General features: G+C 42.8%; 1 protein-coding gene across 1 annotated transcript in view; it reads right to left on the bottom strand.

Annotated features, from left to right (window-relative positions):
- Positions 1-314: 314 nt before the first annotated feature.
- Positions 315-20513, bottom strand: part of LOC126412373 (proteasome subunit alpha type-1) — a 44263-nt gene continuing 24064 nt past the window's right edge. The window contains exons 3-5 of the mRNA XM_050081942.1: positions 8550-8709; positions 1130-1339; positions 315-981 (exon numbers count right to left, since the gene is read on the bottom strand). Coding sequence (XP_049937899.1) covers positions 778-981; positions 1130-1339; positions 8550-8709 — 574 coding nt within the window. The 3' untranslated portion in view covers positions 315-777. The remainder of the gene's footprint in view (positions 982-1129; positions 1340-8549; positions 8710-20513) is intronic.

The raw sequence follows: 20513 nt of genomic DNA, 5'->3' as shown, positions 1-20513 counted from the left end.
CTTCCATAATGAATTGAGGATATTATCATACATAAAGCCAGTATTACAAGTTATTAGCACGATGTCTCTCAGAGATGACTAATGTTTTTTGTTCACATGTAATTCTAGATCATACGAGCCAGGCACAATGACTTTCTAATACTGACAAACTCCTACATCCTAAATGTCTCTGCAGTCAAAAAGCATTGATACCAAGAATAAAAAGGAGGGGGAGGGAGAGAGAGAGAGAGAGAGAGAGAGAGAGAGAGAGAGAGAGAGAGAAAGAGAGAGATATGATATATCCATATATAGGTAGTGAAGAAAAGGCAACAATCTGAAAAATACAACTGGTTTATTACATTGCAGTAATACAGAGGACTTCACGAACAGTTCAATCTTTGCAGTGAAACAGCCATTGCTAGCAGTCATGTGTGCAACTCAGAATGGTACTGTGTCATAAAACATTATTTGAAAATTTACAAAAAGTATCTGCAAAAAAACTAAAATACTTACTTTAAGCATTTGCAAAATCAGTAAATTTGATATGACATGGGCTTAAATATCACACACAAAACATAAATACCACAAAATGCATAGATAAAAACATTAACTAAGGGAGACATAAGTTAACAGAGTAAACCACCGGAGACAGTACTCCAAAATTTTAGTTAAAATTATAGTTCCTGAGTATACAGACTGTAGCATCCACATTCTCACTTTAGCTATGGCCTTATGGATAACACTTTCACTCCACAATATTACTGCTGTAAATGCATACATCAAACAACAGCTGAAAGCTTATTCAGTGTCCATTGCTACAGCAGGTTGAGGGTCTGGATCAGGTGCAGGTCCTGTGTCACCACTCGGTGCTGGCTGCTCCTCTGGCGGTGGCTGCCCCGTACGTCTCTCCTCACCTTCAATCATGGCAAGATAACGCCCAGTCTCTTCTTCACTGAAAACTGTGAAGTCGGTACCTTTGCCGACAAGTGCTATTGAAACATTCTGGAAACAACAAATGTTCATAAAATATTGCCTCTGCTGAAGCACAATGTAGTTTACAAAAGGGATGATAATAATAATGTTAGTGCGCAAAAGATTATAAAAGTTTTCTTTTTTTAGTTTAATGCTAAAATTAAAATGCATGACGTACCTTGTTGTTCAGTTCTACCTCATTTGGCAGTGTGTCCCTGAGAGCACGTAATCCATGTTTAATAAGTTCATCATTGTCACATTCCAGAAATTCATCCAAATGTTTCTCTAAATACGTACGAGCGCTCTGGGATCGTGAACCTATTGCCATAGCCTTGCAGTCAAAGAAATTTGCAGATGGGCATGTCTGATAGATATGTGGTCCTTGATCCTAAAATAAAAACAATGTCTGCAGTCACAAAGACAATGACATACAGGTATTTATAAAAGGTTACACTCACATATACCAGTATTATCAAATTGTGAAACATCCAATCAACTGTATTCAATTCGCAAGATAAAACAACGTATGATAAACCAGAGGAAATTACTGCAGTATGTACAGTTTGAAGAAACTGTGAAGGCATTGTCTGATCAAGAAAAATCTAAAAGAAAAATTAATCTTCGGCATTCAGATGAAGACACTGGAGCCAGTGGCAGCAATCCTGTTAAAACAATACATCAGAGAAGCATTGAAAACTCTTTTGGCATTGCAGCAATTGGCAGCGGAGTGTCTTCTGGACAATGCATAGAACTTTACTGTTACAAACATGAATCTTCTGAGAAGTTGATAAAAACATGAAATCCCTATGCCCTCGAGTGCTGAAATGCTGCAACTAGTTTTTCTGTGGGTAAAGAGATTCTGTCTCTTAAACGAGCCTCACATTCAGATGAAAACTTCAACATGTTTTCATTATGAAGGGAAATATTCACTTTATATCAAATATTTATCTGAGTCTCCTCTATTTTGATTACCCCATTTTTTACCATTGATAACTAAATAATTATAAAACCAAATGATTAAACTGTATTTTATTTAACTTCGATGCCCTACCTAAACTTACTCAACCAAAATATTTTTGTTTAAGCAAAGTTGATTAATTTACTTGCTCATTTCACTTCATCCTCAATCCAAGTTGACAATTAACTTTATCTTCCAATAAATCTCCCATAAAGTAACAGTTTAATGAAGTAAACTCTGTTAGTAACTGGTTAATGACTAGTGAAGTTGACTTTTTGATTAATGTTTCCCAGCTAAGCCTATAATGACATTCATCAAGTTCACTCGCTTTTCCTAGTTTCACCTTTTTTTCTGTCCATTCACACATCACTTTAAATTGAAATCAGATGCTAGATTTGCTTTCTATCACAATTCTTCACACGACTAATGGTTTTAGTTTATCACTCAAAGAATATGCTATTCATTTCTACAACATATTAGCAAGGACACAGAAATGTACACTTTGAATGAGTAATGCATGAAGTGCATTATGGTTGTGCTCATTTCAATTACTGTCAAGCATTAATACATAGTCACTTTCCTGGCTGTATCATATCATTAACTTTAAGACATATATTCATGTTCCTGCCCAGCAACAGTCATGATATAATGATAAGACAAACCCGAGGTTAAGTCTAGCCCTATCCCTTTCAGTTATTGTATTCACGACTTTTAAGATTTCAGGGGTAACTTATACAAGAGAAAAACCACATAACTGCATGGTTCCTGTATCTGCAGTATATTGGACCACAGTACATCGGTCCTCTACTGCTGTAATGAGAAGGGAATGATACTAGGTTGTAGCCCATCCCCACCAACTATTCAATGTGTAGCTTGCACAAACTGAAGAAAAATATGGAGGAATTTTAATAGAGAAGTGCAGGACAAGAAATAAAATCTTTGAGGTCTGCCAGTGACATTGTAATTATGTTACACCCAGAAAAGGACTCAGAATATCAGTTGAACATAATGGATACTATCTTGAAAAGAGGTTATAAAGTGAACGTAACCGACAATAAAACAACGATAATTGTTGGTACAAGCTGGGCAGACTGTCATTCGACCATTATAACCTGTGTGTACCTAATTGATAGGAGCACACTACACAAAAACTCCTTCAAACAACATTAACGTTAGCTTTATTGATCACAGCCACAGCAGACAGCAAAGAATACACAGCCTGTTCGATTGTTCTGAGCTTGCAGTTGAAAATAACTTAAAATACAGGGGGAGGGGGGGACCACCAGCAACATTATCTCGTAACTACAAACGAACTAACTAACTACCAGCATAGAAGATACAAGACAATAAAAAAAGCTTAATCAAAGAATAACAAAAACAAAACACATGTATATAAAACACAGCACCTCTGATGGCTGGCGTGAAATGTTTGACAGCGTGATTGTTTCTAAACACGAGTGGATGATGTGCAATACAACATTATGTAACTGGAAGAAGTGGCAACGTCAGCCCCCATGATGGAAGCAGAGTGTTATTCCAAATAGCAGGCGGGAAAGTGGATGTGGAGACCAGATCTTGAGATACATGTCAGTAGGTCCGCTGCTGCTGTAACCTGCACTGGCAGCTGTGAAGGCGGTGATGAGGCAGCTGTTGGGTGATGCCGTAGTCTTGGAGGCTCTGGCACTGTTGCTTCTTGGACGACGTAAGCCGGTTTAACCCTGACTACACAAACAGTTGTCACCTTTCCGTTAACTGAAATGTCAATTGTCTTGTCTCTCCTTGCGACTATACAGTAGAGTTTTGAGTATGGTGGCTGCAACGATGGTCTGATGCCTTTCAGACGTAACATGACGTTTGGCCAGGTTTTCAAGTCTTGATGCACGAAGGTGGTAGCTGTACTATGTCTGTCAGGTTGGTGTGGGCAGATTCAGACTGCGTGCTCTCGCAGTTGGTGTATAAATTCTGGTTATCACCCCTTGGTAGTAACAGAGTGTTTGTTTCCACAAATTCCCTCGGGAGCCTAAATTCTTGCTGTAAACCAATTCCATCAAAGAAGCATCTAGATCTGGTTTGAAAGTTTTTCTGAGGCCATGTAGTAAAATGGGAAGAGCCTTGGTCCATGTAGTGTCATAGCATATTAGTGCTGCCTTAACTGAGCGATGTCATCTCTCGATCATCCCTTTACTGGCTGGGTGATAGCTCATTGTTTTGTGTGAATTGTGCCACTAATCTTCACAAGTTGTCTGAACAGGTCAAATTCAAATTGTTGTCCACTGTGCATCATGATGTGTAACAAGCAGCCAAAGTATGACACCCAAAACGACACAAATGGGAAAGCCAGAGACTCTGCTGTAATGTTGTCCATTGGTGCAGCTTCCGACCAGTGGACGCAATGGTCTATCATAAGTATGTAGCATTGGCAATCAGACCATGGCAATGGATCGGCAATGTCGCTGTGGACGTAACAAATGGGCTGTTGTGATCAGAAAGTTCCCTATTGGTGCTTGCATGGGGTGGTGTAAATTGCTGCATTGGCATTTAAGACAACACCTCCCCCATTCACGACAGTCTTCCTGTATACCCAGCCACACACAACGATTCATTACTAGGTGGGATGTCGATCGAATACTGGGGTGGCACAAGTCATGTAGCATATAGAAGGTGTCATGTCTGATGGCAATTTGTAGGAACGGCCGCAGTTTCGATGTGGTCATGTCACAATACAGCTAGACATCGCTCACTGGAATTTCGATAAGTTGCAGATCCAATGCTGATGTTCCTGCTGATAACGATCCTTGTAGTTCTTGATCTAACTGTTGAGCAGTGGTGAGTTTGGCACAATCAATCATGCCATGAATGCTTCCTATTTGTGACAAACAATCGGCCACTACATTGTTGATACCAGAGATATATCGGACATCTGTGTTGAATTGTGAGATGAACATTAGCTAATTGTGTTGCCTATGTGAACAGTTCATACTGTTCTGAAGAAAGGCCTAAGTTAGCCGTTTGTGATCATTGTAGATAAAGTCTCTAGGTTCCATGTGAGGTCTGAAGTACTTAACAGACTCGTAAACAGCTTTTGTGAGGGCGATAGTTTGCGCAAGAAAAATGCAAAGTGGTTGCTGTGTGTCACCACATCTTGTTGCAACATTGCACTGTTCGCCATCTGGCTAGCATCAACACTAGTGTCAATGGTGCAGTAGGGTCAGGGTGCACCAATAGTGCAGTGTCTGTAATGCTCTTTTTGGCTGCTTCAAACACCACACACATGCTATCAGTCCATGTTATAGGTGAGTTACCCTTGTTCTTTGGGCCAGTGAGCCCTACAATTAATAGTTCTTGTAACTTGGCAGAGTGTGGCAAATGATGGCGATAAACATTTAACATACTGAGGAACTGACACAATTCCTTGGCTGCATTTGGGCATAAAATCTGTAAGGTGGCTTCCACCTTCTCTGGCAGTGGTAGCAATCCTGCCGCTGTTTCCTATGCTATAGGAAATCCACTTGGGACTGGCCAAAGACACACTTGCCAATGTTCGGGATGATGCCTTAGTGCTCCAACCACTTGAACACTTCCATTAAATGCTACCAATGCTGGTCTGCTGCTGATGAAAAAATAAAATATCATCCAGGTAAGCGAATGCAATAGTTAGGCCCTGTGATACAGACACAATGAAGTGTTGCCTTGATTGAGCAATGTTCCCGAGTCCAAAAATCACATTTTTGCCTTCAGGCCAAAGGCAGTGACAATTGCTGTCTTGGAAATGTCTCGTTCAGCTACAGGGATCTTTGTACACACTTTTGTACAGTTCAGGACGCTAAAAATAACTGCACCACTCAACACGTTGTAGTCACGTAACAGCGATACTGGGTATATGTCGGGTATTGTTCTGGCATTCAGGGCTCTGTAGTCAAAATAAGGCTGCTAAGTACCATCCTTTTTTGGGAAAAAATGAAGCAGTGAGAACCACAAGCTGTTGGAAGGCCACATTACACCTTCACGAATCATATTGTCAATCTCTGCTTTTGCAATTTTAAGCCAATCTGGAGCCAAACATTGTGGTCTGCAAGATGTGGGAGGACCATCGGTCATCTCTATGTAGTGGACAATGTCTTGCCTTACCTCTTTCGGCACTCCAAGGGGTCATGTCAGAGCTGAAAATTCATTTAACGACTCCACATACTTGCTGTCTGCCACCTGTCTTACTTTGGCAGTGCGAATGGCTGCGTTCCACTGAAATCCAAACACTGTTGAAATGGAAATGTCGTGTGGCTAGGGCCTACCGTCGGGTAGACCGTTCGCCTGGTGCAGGTCTTTCGATTTGACGCCACTTCGGCGACCTGCGTGTCGATGGGGATGAAATGATAAGCCTATAGTGTTCACTAGGCATGAATACTTTACATCTGGCAGTAGATAAATTACAAAAGGAGAGGGAGTCCTCTCAGATACAGGTTCGACATAGTCTGCAACAGTAAAATCCCACACGAAGGCTCGTCCTAAACCCAGGTCTAGTTCCAGGTACAGGGTGCCGTACATTGTTATGACCGAGTTGCTTGCAACAGTCAGACAGAATAATGTAAGTGGTCGCTACCTGTGCAACATAATCCTTGTGTAAATGGACAAATATTTCCAGCAGGATCATCAATCAGTAACAAGCAGGCGCTGAGGCACTGATCAGCAATTGGAGGAGGTGCCTACTCACCACCACTGTTGCCATTTGGTAAGTGCAGGGGGTCATGCATCTGACTTGCTCCCCGAATTTCCGGTGATACCTTGCTACTCAGGTTCAGCTGCAGAAGAGGTCATCAATGACCTGCTGTGCGCATGGTATTGATTCCGGCTTCTGTCACTGCTCGAGTCACATCGAGATCGCCGGTCTGCTGCGTCACTAGATCTATCTTGGCTACCAAGACGTCATAATGTCATGCAAAACAGTTGGCATTACGCTGCACAGTGATTGCGCTGGCAGAAGCTGGTGTCATAGCGTCCTTGATTTTATCGGCCAATTCCACTGCAATGTCCTATGCTATATGCTATAATCGCTTTGACAGCCAGTGGCAAATGACAGAAAGGTGACTGATTATGGCAGAAATAGAGAGGATATAAAATGCAAACTGACAATAGCAAGAGAATAATCTCTGAAAGAGGGAAATTTGTTAACATTAAATAGAAATTTATGGAATGTAATATTGCACAGAAGTGAAATGAGGATGGAAGTTGACCCAAGAAGAGAACAACAGTTTTTGAAATGTGTTGCTACAGAGGAAAGTTGATTAGATGGAAAGATCAGAAGATAACTATTGAGGTACTGAATCCAACTGGGGAATACAGAAATTTATGGCACAATTTGACTAAAAGAAGGGATCACTTGATATGATATATATCCTGAGATGACAGGGAATCACCAATTGTGGAATGGTGATGAAATAGTGGAGGATAAAAACTATAAAGGGAAACCAATGTTTAAACACACTACACATGTTCAAATGGATGTAGGTTGCAGTAGCTGAGATGAAGAGACTTGCATAGGACAGAGTTTCAGGGAGAGCTGCAAGAAATCAATTATGTACTGAAAACCACAACAAGATATAGCTGTGTTATCTTACATTATGCTTAATTAACATGGGGGGAAATTATTCTCAAAGTTAATAATGCCCATTCACACAAACCAAATTCATTAGTCGAAAATGCTGAATACAATGAACAAGCAAACTGAATGACAAGACAGCACATGTGAGAGGCTCTCAATTAACAACAGAAATGAAAATGCAGAACAGATATATATAAGCTTTAAAACTTCATTCCAACACAATTTTTTACTTGTGTATACGTAAGTTCTTTGTAATAAGTTCAAGTTCAAATCTTTCACAGTGATATGTATTAGCTGTTAACAATCATCCATGGCAGTAACTTACTCCATTCTCTGTCCATTACTAGTATTCTGAAATTAAGAACTTATACAACAGTATTATTATCAATTTCTTCAATGTATTTAATTATCATCAACACAAAAATACAAACTACTAGGACTGTGCCAGCTGAAAATAACTGTTTAACTGTTGACACACTGACCACACACTGTGTTGGCAAACTTCCTCCATTTATGTCTTCAGCTGCCATGGACTGTGGTTTGTGTGTGTGTGTGTGTGTGTGTGTGTGTGTGTGTGTGTGTGTGTGGGGGGGGGGGGGGGGGTCTATTTTTGACAAGGCCTCGTTGGTCAAAAGTTTATTCTGTGACAGCCTTTTTGTTGTGCCTATCTGCAACTCAGCATCTCTGCTATAAGGTGAGAAGCAACTTCTTTTACTCTGTCATCTTAATTCCCATGAGCAAAAATGACAGGTGGCAGCAACATAGGTGTCATGGTGCGAGTGTAGGTAGCTGCTCAAACTTTACCGAAGCGTCATGGTCTGGTTGTATTAAAAATTTCAATTCCCAAGGAACACCGTGGTTCTCCAGATTCCAAATTTATTAAATTAGGACTGTAATTCGAGAGTCATATGAGAATTAAGATTTTTGAAAAAAGGTCTGAAATATGTGAGAAGTTAGGCTATTCTCATTTCCCACAAATTTTAAAAGAAAGTACTAAACTGGAACATTAGCCAAAGACAGAAAGCGTGTAATTAATGAACTTACGTCATAACCAGCAACAAGAAGACCCACTCCATACGGTCGTCGATCATAGCGTTGGGTGCATACTTGCATCTTGTTACCTATGTTTGCAATGAGACGACTGATGGCGAGTAAGGCATCATGTGAATATTTATGATTTAGACATTCATTTCTCATATAACGACTGAAAAATAAAGTAACATATTACTAGCATATGTCAGATCAAAGGTGCTAGTGAATGAATGAAAAAAGATGACAAGAATGAAACATGGTATTGGGCTTATTATGTAACTACTTACTATTCTATTTAATCATCAGAGTGTAAAACATATGTACAAATATTTCCGAACAGGCTGCATATTACAGACTTCTCTATATACAAAAACAGACCGTGAGGCAGTAGGCTACAATGGTATACTCAAACAGTCTTGCATTTACAACTCTTACGAAAAATAATCTGTACCTGGTCTTTAAAATGGAATGGTAAACAGTCTGATTGCCCTAAGAATGGAAATTTTATTTAGTGTATTATACTGTTGTAATTAGTTTACTTGTGGTTAGAGGCAGCATTCTTGACTAGTAAACAAAATGGAAGACTTTTGGTGGAAGGAGTCACCCATGTTCTGCCAATGGCCTTGTCAAAGAGAGTGCAGGAGTGGACAGAGCTTTGAGAAATCATCCTCCTCTTGGAGGTGGGAAACTGCCCCTTAAATGTGGAACAATCAGCAAAGATAGATGGCATCAGGACATGGAAGGCAATGGAAACCACTGCATTAGGGACACACAATGTGTATCCACTGGACATATGGCTTGTGACTGAAAAAGTGTCACAATGGTCTCTCCAGTGTCAAAGGGTGGTTGGCTAGTTTGGAGTGAAAGGGACTACACTGAACAGCATGGTCATCAGTCCTTTTATTCATTAACTGGCAAACCAGGAACGGTCTTCGAAGGAAGGAGGCAAAAGGCAAATCCCAGAGAGCCTAAGTGTAACTGTTGTTGTTGGTTGTTGTTGTTGTTTTCAGTCCTGAGACTGGTTTGATGCAGCTCTCCATGCTACTCTATCCTGTGCAAGCCTCTTCATCTCCCAGTACCTATTGCAACCTACATCCTTCTGAATCTGCTTTGTGTATTCATCTCTTGGTCTCCCTCTACGATTTTTACCCTCCACGCTGCCCTCCAATGCTAAATTGGTGATCCCTTGATGCCTCAGAACATGTCCTACCAATCGATCCCTTCTTCTAATCAAGTTGTGCCACAAACTTCTCTTCTCCCCAATCCTATTCAATATCGCCTCATTAGTTATGTGATTTACCCATCTAGTCTTCAGCATTCTTCTGTAGCACCACATTTCGAAAGCTTCTATTCTCTTCTTGTCCAAACTATTTATTGTCCATGTTTCACTTCCATACATGGCTACACTCCATACAAATACTTTCAGAAATGACTTCCTGACACTTAAACCTATACTCAATGTTAACAAATTACTCTTCTTCAAAAACGCTTTCCTTGCCATTGCCAGTCTACATTTTATATCCTCTCTACTTCGACCATCATCAGTTACTTTACTCCCCAAATAGAAAACTCCTTCACTACTTTAAATGTCTCATTTCCTAATCTAATTCCCTCAGCATCACCCGACTTAATTTGACTACATTCCATTATCCTCATTTTGCTTTTGTTGATGTTCATCTTATATCCTCCTTTCAAGACGCTATCCATTCCGTTCAACTGCTCTTCCAAGTCCTTTGCTGTCTCTGACAGAATTACAATGTCATCGGCGAACCTCAAGGTTTTTATTTCTTCTCCATGGATTTTCATACCTACTCCGAATTTTTCTTTTGTTTCCTTCACTGCTTGCTCAATATACAGATTGAATAACATCAGGGAGATGCTACAAACCTGTCTCACTTCCTTCCCAACCACTGCTTCCCTTTCATGCCCCTCAACTCTTATAACTGCCATCTTGTTTCTGTACAAATTGTAAATAGCCTTTCGCTCCATGTATTTTACCCCTGCCACCTTCAGAATATGAGAGAGAGTATTCCAGTCAACATTGTCAAAAGCTTCCTCTAAGTCTACAAATGCTAGAAATGTAGGTTTGCCTTTCCTTAATCTAGTTTCCAAGATAAGTCGTAGGGTCAGTATTGCCTCAACTGTTCCAATATTTCTACGGAATCCAAACTGATCTTCCCCGAGGTCGGCTTCTACTAGTTTTTCCATTCTTCTGTAAAGAATTCGTGTTAGTATTTTGCAGCCGTGACTTATTAAACTGATAGTTCGGTAATTTTCACATCTATCAACAACTGCTTTCTTTGGGATTGGAATTATTATATTCTTCTTGAAGTCTGAGGGTATTTTGCCTGTCTCATACATCTTGCTCACCAGATGGTAGAGTTTTATTAGGACTGGCTCTCCCAAGGCTGTCAGTAGTTCTAATGGAATGTTATCTACTCCCGGGGCCTTGTTTCGACTCAGGTCTTTTGGTGCTCTGTCAAACTCTTCACGTAGTATCATATCTCCCATTTCATCTTCATCTACATCCTCTTCCATTTCCATAATATTGTCCTCAAATACATCGCCCTTGTATAGACCCTCTATATACTCCTTCCACCTTTCTGCTTTCCCTTCTTTGCTTAGAACTGGGTTTCCATCTGAGCTCTTGATATTCATACAAGTGGTTCTCTTTTCTCCAAAGGTCTCTTTAATTTTCCTGTAGGCAGTATCTATCTTACCCCTATTGAGGTAAGCCTCTACATCCTTACATTTGTCCTCTAGCCATCCCTGCTTAGCCATTTTGCACTTCCTGTCGATCTCATTTTTGAGACGTCTGTACTCCTTTTTGCCTGCTTCATTTACTGCATTTTTATATTTTCTCCTTTCATCAATTAAGTTCAATATTTCTTCTGTTACCCAAGGAGTTCTACTAGCCCTCGTCTTTTTAGCTACTTCATCCTCTGCTGCCTTCACTACTTCATCACTCAGAGCTACCCATTCTTCTTCTACTGTACTTCTTTCCCCCATTCCTGTCAATTGTTCCCTTATGCTCTCCCTGAAACTCTGTACAACCTCTGATTTAGTCAGTTTATCCAGGTCCCATCTCCTTAAATTCCCACCTTTTTGCAGTTTCTTCAGTTTTAATCTACAGTTCATAACCAATAGATTGTGGTCAGAGTCCACATCTGCCCCTGGAAATGTCTTACAGTTTAAAACCTGGTTCCTAAATCTCTGTCTTATCATTATATAATTTATCTGATACCTTCTAGTATCTCCAGGATTATTCCATGTATACAACCTTCTTTCATGATTCTTGAACCAAGTGTTAGCTATGATTAAGTTATGCTCTGTGCAAAATTCTACCAGGCGGCTTCCTCTTTCATTTCTTAGCCCCAATCCATATTCACCTACTTTGTTTCCTTTTCTCCCTTTTCCTACTACCGAATTCCAGTCACCCATGACTATTAAATTTTCGTCTCCCTTCACTTTCTAAATAATTTCTTTTATTTCATCATACATTTCTTCAATTTCTTCACCATCTGCAGAGCTAGTTGGCATATAAACTTTTACTACTGTAGGCGTGGGCTTCGTGTCTATCTTGGCCACAATAATGTGTTCACTATGCTGTTTGTAGTAGCTTACCCGCATTCCTATTTTTTTATTCATTATTAAACCTACTCCTGCATACCCCTATCTGACTTTGTATTTATAACCCTGTATTCACCTGACCAAAAGTCTTGTACCTCCTGCCACCGAACTTCACTAATTCCCACTATATCTTACTTTAACCTATCCATTTCCTTTTTTAAATTTTCTAACCTACCTGCCCGATTAAGGGATCTGACATTCCACGCTCCGATCTGTAGAACGCCAATTTTCTTTCTCCTGATAACGACGTCCTCTTGAGTAGTCCCCGCCTGGAGATCCGAATGGGGGACTATTTTACCTCCGGAATATTTTACCCAAGAGGACGCCATCATCATTAACCATACAGTAGAGCTGCATGCCCTCGGGAAAAATTACGGCTGTATTTTCCCCTTGCTTTCAACCGTTCGCAGTACCAGCACAGCAAGGCCGTTTTGGTTAGTGTTACAAGGCCAGATCAATCAAACATCCAGACTGTTGCCCCTGCAACTACCGAAAAGGCTGCTGCCCCTCTTCAGGAACCACACGTTTGTCTGGCCTCTCAACAGATACCCCTCCGTTGTGGTTGCACCTACGGTACGGCTATCTGTATCACTGAAGCACGCAAGGTCCATGGTTCATGGGGGGAGGGGGGGGGGGGCAATAACACAATAAAAAAACAGACAAAAGCCCAGAAAAGTTGTTAAAAGATCAGTCAAGACAATGCATTAAAACCAAGAACAAAAAAGAATAAAGAGAACAAAAAGATGGAGAGGGTACAGGCCAATAATGGGCCACCAAGCAAGGGCCAACAAGGGACACCTGAGGGATTGGAGGGGAGGAACAGGAGAAGTGTGCCCCACTAAACCCTCAGACAGTCAATGATGCCATAAAGCTCTACCTTACAGGAATTAATAGAAACCACCTTTGCAGGCAAAATGTACCACCAGATCAGCCACTTTGGCGTCATCTGCTAGCACCAGAGGTAGCTGCCATGGTGATTAAGATGCCTCATCAATGCAACCAAATTAGGACAGTCTATGGGTAAGTGGGCCACTAACAGGCAGACTCCACATCCACTGTGAGAAGAATCCTCACACCAGAGAATGTGGCCATGGGACAGCCACGTGTGGCCAATGCGAAGTCAACAGAGAACAGTGGATTCCCTGGAAGAAGCATGCAGGGAAGACTGCCATCGGGCTGTGCTCTCCTTAATTGTCCTCAGTTTGTTTGGGAAGATCAGGGCAGACCATTCTGAGTTCCAGACTTCCAGCAGTCAATGGCGTATAAAAGAGCGAAGGTCCGGTCCTGGGACCCATGTTTCCAGAATCGGCATCCTGGTGGCCAGCTTGGCCAACCAGTCAGCTCATTCTTTTATGAAATCTCAACATGACCAGGGGTCCAAACAACAACTGACTGTCCAGTCTGATGGAAGCCAGAGACAAGTCCTGGATAGCCATATCCAGTGGGTGAGGAGCGTAGCACGGGTTTATAGTCTGAACGCTGCTCAGGGATACTACAAATTAGAATATTCTTGCCAGTACAAGAATGAACATGGCTAAGAGATAATTTAATGACCAGTAATTCAGCGGTGAAGGCACTGTAGCCATTTGACAGAGAGTGGAGTTCACCGCACCATGCATGTGTGCATGCAAAGTCTATTCATCCATCAACTTCTGAACCAGAATACATCTCAAGGACAGCCAAGAACAGGCGGCAAAAAATTATGTGACCTACAGAATCTTTTGGACCAAATGACATTTCAAGACAAATCTGTGGTTGGGGCATAAGCCAAGGGACAGATGTGATGTCTCCCCGACCAGAGGCGACAGTGGAAGGAGTTGCAGTTCCCTACAGAGACACTGGAAGCATTCAGCAATAGTAAACCCAGTTCTGGGTTACTGTCGTGGGTGGTGGAGCTCCCTTCCAGCGAAAAGGACACAGTGGTTGGGATGTTTGCAAGGAAGCTACGAACGACATATAGTGTTATTCAGCAGCTGTTGTTGGTGCCTGATAGGTAATAGAGGGACTCCAGCCTGACTAATAGGCTGTTTCCATGGCTACTTCAGAGGGCTCCAGTCACAAGTCAGACCCCACAATGATGAGTGGGTTTTAGTATCCACAATGCTGAAGCTGGTGCTGAACCATGTGCAAGACTCCCATAATCAAGTTGGGACAAAATCAGGGCTTCATAGAGCCTCAAAAGGACACCCCAGCCAGTGATGCTGAGGCAGTGAAATGTGCTGAGGTGTCACCAACACTTCTGCTGAAGTTGGAGCAATAATAAAAAGCAAAAATTGCCGGCATATAAGGAGGGCGATACCGAAGACCCCACAGCCACCGCTTGACCATTGATGGCAAAGGTCTAGCAGAGGGGGGCACTCAGTACAGAGCCCTGAAGGACCACAGTCTCCTGGCAGTGAGGGGAACGGAGGGGGAGGGGGAGGGGGAGGGGGAGGGGGAGGGGGAGGGGGAGGGGGAGGGGGAGGAGGAGGAGGAGGAGGAGGAGGAATGAGTGAAGCACCCACTTCAACCTGGAGTGTACAGTGCAACAGGAATTTCTTGACAATAATCAGGATTGGACACCAGGGATCCCACTCATGTCATGTAGTAAGGATGTGGTGACACCATGTCGTGTCATAGGCCTTCTGGGGGTCGAAAAAGACAACGATGAGATGCTGACAACATGCAAAGGCCATCTGGATGTTGGACCCCAGGTGAATTAAATTATCAGCAGTGGAGCGTCCTTTGCAAAAATTGCCCTGAGATGCAGCCAAAGGGCCCTGACACTCAAGGAGCCAACACAGCCGCATGCTCAACATGCATTCAAGCAACTTACAGAGAACATCAACAGGGCTGATTGGGTGATAAATGTCCATCTCTAGGGGATTCGAGCTCAGTTTCAGTACCGGAACTATCGCACTGTCTCATCACTGAGATGGGAACTCATCCTCATTCCAGATCCAATTAAAGAAGGCAATGTGATGCTGACAATCCACTGAGAGATGTTTCAGCATTTGGTTGTGGATGCTGTCTGGCCCTGATGCCACATCAGGACAATGGACTAGGCCACTGGAGAGTTCCCATTCACTTAATGGAGCATTATATGGCTACAGGTGGTGGGTAGCAAGACATAAGCGCATTCACTCCATTCACTGATTAATGAGCTTAAAGCTGGGACGGTAGTTCACAGGTGCAGATGCACGAGCATAATGCACAGCAAACAGTTTGGCAAGCGTCGCAATCAGCAGAAATTGCACCATCTAAGGAAATACTTGATACACCTGCAAGGGACTGGAAGCCATAAAGGCGTCTGATCTTTGTCCATACCTGTGATGGAGAGGTACATGAGCCAATGGTGGAAACATAGCGTTTCCAGGAGTCTTGCTTTCATCATTTTATGCAGTAGCAGATACAGGCACGGAGTTGTTTAAAGGCAACGAGGTGCTCCAGTGTAGGGTGCTGCTTATGGTGTTAGAGAGCCCACCTACGAGGTGCATTCAAGTTCTAAGGCCTCCGATTTTTTTTTTCTAATTAACTACTCACCCTAAATCGATGAAACTGGCGTTACTTCTCGACGTAATCGCCCTGCAGACGTACGCATTTTTCACAAAGCTGACGCCATGATTCCATGGCAGCGGCGAAGGCTTCTTTAGGAGACCATTTTGACCACTGGAAAATCGCTGAGGCAATAGCAGCACGGCTGGTGAATGTGCGGCCATGGCGAGTGTCTTTCATTGTTGGAAAAAGCCAAAAGTCACTAGGAGCCAGGTCAGGTGAGTAGGGAGCATGAGGAATCACTTCAAAGTTGTTATCACGAAGAAACTGTTGCGTAAAGTTAGCTCGATGTGCGGGTGCGTTGTCTTGGTGAAACAGCACACACGCAGCCCTTCCCGGACGTTTTTGTTGCAGTGCAGGAAGGAATTTGTTCTTCAAAACATTTTCGTAGGATGCACCTGTTACCGTAGTGCCCTTTGGAACGCAATGGGTAAGGATTACGCCCTCGCTGTCCCAGAACATGGACACCATCATTTTTTCAGCACTGGCGGTTACCCGAAATTTTTTTGGTGGCAGTGAATCTGTGCGCTTCCATTGAGCTGACTGGCGCTTTGTTTCTGGATTGAAAAATGGCATCCATGTCTCATCCATTGTCACAACCAATGAAAAGAAAGTCCCATTCATGCTGTCGTTGCGCGTCAACATTGCTTGGCAACATGCCACACGGGCAGCCATGTGGTCGTCTGTCAGCATTCGTGGCACCCACCTGGATGACACTTTTCGCATTTTCAGGTCGTCATGCAGGATTGTGTGCAGAGAACCCACAGAAATGCCAACTCTGGAGGCGATCTGTTCAACAGTCATTCGGCGATCCCCCAAAACAATTCTCTCCACTTTCTCGATCATGTCGTCAGACTAGCTTGTGTGAGCCCGAGGTTGTTTCGGTTTGTTGTCACACGATGTTCTGCCTTCATTAAACTGTCGCACCCACGAACGCATTTTCGACATATCCATAACTCCATCACCACATGTCTCCTTCAACTGTCGATGAATTTCAATTGGTTTCACACCACGCAAATTCAGGAAACGAATGATTGCATGCTGTTCAAGTAAGGAAAACGTTGCCATTTTAAGTATTTAAAACAGTTCTCATTCTCGCCACTGGCGGTACAATTCCATCTGCCGCCGTACGGTGCAGCCATCTCTGGGACGTATTGACAATGAACGTGGCCTCATTTTAACACAATGCGCATGTTTCCATCTCTTTCCAGTCCGGAGATAAAAAAATCGGAGGCCTTAGAACTTGAATGCACCTCGTACAATCTCTAATGGCTGTAGTGATCTCCAGGGCCCACCACGGTACCGTCTTTGAATGGTGGGATCCTGAGGAAATGGGGATGGTTTTGTTGGCTGTCAAAAGAATGGTTGCTGTTGTATGCGAAACAGCCACATCGACACTGCCTTATGATGGGGAGGTAAGGACGACAGCAGAGGTGAAACCATCTCAGTCAGCATTAAAGAGAACCCATATGGTTGGTTGGTTGGTTTTGGGGTTTGATGGGGGCTAAACATCGAGGTCATCAGTCTCCAGTTAAAAACAGACATACTTGTAAAAGGCCTATACAGTTAAAGTGTAACCTCTGCACCCAGAGGGAGGGAACACCAAGGGGTACAGAGCTAAAATGAATACCGTAATAACACAAAATAGAGGACACTTAAAAGGAGCAGAGCAAATAGTTGACAAGAGTAAAACAGACTACAGTGGTTGATGGATCAGGTAAAAGTTCAACCACTCAACTACAAACGAATAACCTCCAGCTGGAAAGCTTTGACAGAGGTACCAACACAACTTGTTACCATAACAGACACTATTTTGGTATCCAAGTCACATTTAAGTCGCTGGAGTGGGTGTACCCTGAGAAATCATGCGAGAGCGCCCACACTAGAGCGAGTGATAAAAACCAGCTGCACGGATAAAACATAGAACTGAGTCAGCTATAGAGGCATCGTCACCGAGAATTAAAGGAAGTGCAGCTGGTAAATTAAAGGACTGCCGCAAGGGGGCTAAAAGGGGGCAGTCCATCAGAAGATGGACCACTGTCAGCCCTGCATCACAGCGACACTTGGGCGGGTTATCACGACAAAGGAGATAGCTGTGGGACAATCGCGTATGTCCAATTCGGAGACGGCAGAGAACAACTGAGTCCCTACGTGTGCCCCTCAAGGATGAGTTCCATACGGCCGTGGATGATTTGACCATGCGGAGCTTATTTGGCGTGTTCAAGACCGACCATTCAAAGCTCCAGACATCGCGGACCTTGCGATGTAGGGCCGACCGAAGGTCTCTTTCCACGAAACCAAGCTCCAGGGGTGGCGAAGTGGTGGCCTGCTTGGCCAACCCATCGACACATTTGTTTCCTGGAATGCCGATGTGGCCCGGGGTCCACACAAACGTCGCTGACCGGCCACACTCAGCGAGAGCAGAAACAGCATCTTGAATACCGCGCACCAAAGGGTCCCGAGAGAAACACTGGTTGAGTGCTTGCAATCCACTCAGGGAGTCACTGCATATGACAAACAGGGTGTATACGTGGACAAGGGAAAAAAAAAATCCCGGATTTTTCCCGGATTTCCCGGTTGAAAATACACTTCATCCGGGGTGAAAATACACTTTTTCCGTGTTAAATGACAGTATAATTTTCCTCGGCACTGTAAAACTTATCAATCCATAGAATGTGTATGGTTTTCTACACAGACGTAGAATTTGCCGGCACTTTAGAAAACGAATCCCAGTGCAGGGGGGAACACGTTTTTGAAAGATCTTTGATGTACAGCAACATGTACGCTGAGAAAAAATGGTTCAAATGGCTCTGAGCACTATGCGACTTAACTTCTGAGGTCATCAGTCCCCTAGAACTTAGAACTACTTAAACCTAACTAACCTAAGGACATCACACACACCCATGACCTAGGCAGGATTCGAACCTGCGACCGTAGCAGTCACGCGGTTCCAGACTGTAGCGCCTAGAACCGCTCGGCCACACCGGCCAGCATGTATGCTGCATTTCTTCGTTTTACGCAAGTATAAATTCGAATTCCACCAAACACTGCATCTTACATTCCGAAGCAATGAAATCGAGATTGCGACGCGCTTTTGTAAGCCAGTCATAGCTCCTGTCATGTGATCTCAGCAGCTGATGACAGCACAGGACACGTAGTGTAGTCAACTAATAGCAAGATCACTCTTAAGTAGCGCGAACACAAAAAGAAAAGTTAATGGTTGAAATTAATATACATAGTTTTGATAGAAGAAAAACAAAGCTTTCACAAATAATATTAGTCTTGAAGATTAATAAGCTGCAAGAGAAGGTAAGCTTCCACATAAAATGCTGATCATTTTGTGCGTGTTACACTTTAAGACACATCACACAAATGTGCCAGTAAAATTTTTAATAACGACGTAAATGTCTAATCTTCTGGGCTCGAAATTCTTCTACATGGTCGTCCTCAAAGAGTTGATTTTTAAATGAGAGTCAAATGCTCTGTGATTTAAGAAATTCATTGTACATTCTCGAACATAGTTCATCTTGAGTAAAAGGAAATTTACTTTGAAAGTAACACTTTTCGAACCACCATTCGCAATATCTTCCCGTGACCTGTTAGAAATTGGTTCATTTCAGCAGTTGCCAGAGAGCGCCAGATAACAGGCGTCACTGCACCTGTGCAGCTACGATGACGCAGGAAGCCCGCATGTTCGTAGGTGTAAAATATTATAAGATCTTACATTATGTCATAAAAGAAATAAGACATCAAGGGTACTTCAGAAGCATCGGAATTTCGTGAACTATACTAAAATGCATAATTCGGCTTAAAGTGCACAATCGTATGTCCGGATTCGGATGTAAATTTTCTTGAGTACCAGTACTGTATTATCTCATGTTTGGTTCTTTATTATGGCATAATACCATGCGAGCTAGAAGATGGAAAACATGCACTTGAAACGCAGCGAACAGTTGAAACTAGCCAACAGTGTGAAATTAAACACTTCGTTTCAAATAAATTGACTGCCTCAGTGCAAAATATTAATAAAAGCCAAATCTCTTTAGCTGACTGTCTGAAAGGTGGAAATAAAACCTGAAACTAACAAAATATTTTAGCCTTCCGTAATCATGCGAACGTATTTTAATTCATTTGGTAGCTCCCGGCAACAGGAATCCGTTTTGATTTCATTTTATGTGAGAGCACTGCAGAAGCGGGATACAGTAATATCCTTCGTTAGAGTATTGGTTCTTACCAGTCAAAATCACAAAAATTTAACTGGTAACTACAACAAGGAAAAGTTCCCGGAATTCTAAAAAATTCCTGGGTTTTTCCTGGTTTTCTCCCAGATGAAAAAATTCCTGGGTTTTTCCCGGATCTCCCAAATGTCCTGGATCGTATATACCCTGGACAAATGACTCCCCAGGGCAGGAGGAAAGGTGAGCGAGTGCACGATAGAGCAACCAGCTCCGCATTGAAAACACTGCTCCCACAAGGCAGGGAATGCTGCTCAATGTAGTCGCCGTGGATGAAAGCAAGCCCAGTGTATCCATCGACCACAGAACCATCGGTGTAGACTACATCTGCACTGTGAAACGAGGCAAGAAGAGCCAGGAATTGTTGACAACGACTGGCAGTTGGAACGGAGGACTTGGAGTCACAGGACAAATCCAAGCAAAGCCGTAAGCGAGGGAGGGACCAAGGAGGGGTAGAAGAAGAGGGCTGGAAGGATGGAGGAAGGGGAAAGGACTCTAGTGACGAGAGAAGGGAACGAACGCGGACCACGATCGGGAGACCCGACCTAGGCCGCCGTCATGGGGAGTGGAGTGCAGA

Source organism: Schistocerca serialis, chromosome 7, assembly GCF_023864345.2.
Source record: "Schistocerca serialis cubense isolate TAMUIC-IGC-003099 chromosome 7, iqSchSeri2.2, whole genome shotgun sequence".
NCBI lineage: Eukaryota > Metazoa > Arthropoda > Insecta > Orthoptera > Acrididae > Schistocerca > Schistocerca serialis.
The sequence above is the reverse complement of the archived record's forward strand: the minus strand, read 5'-3'. Positions and strand labels throughout refer to the sequence as shown.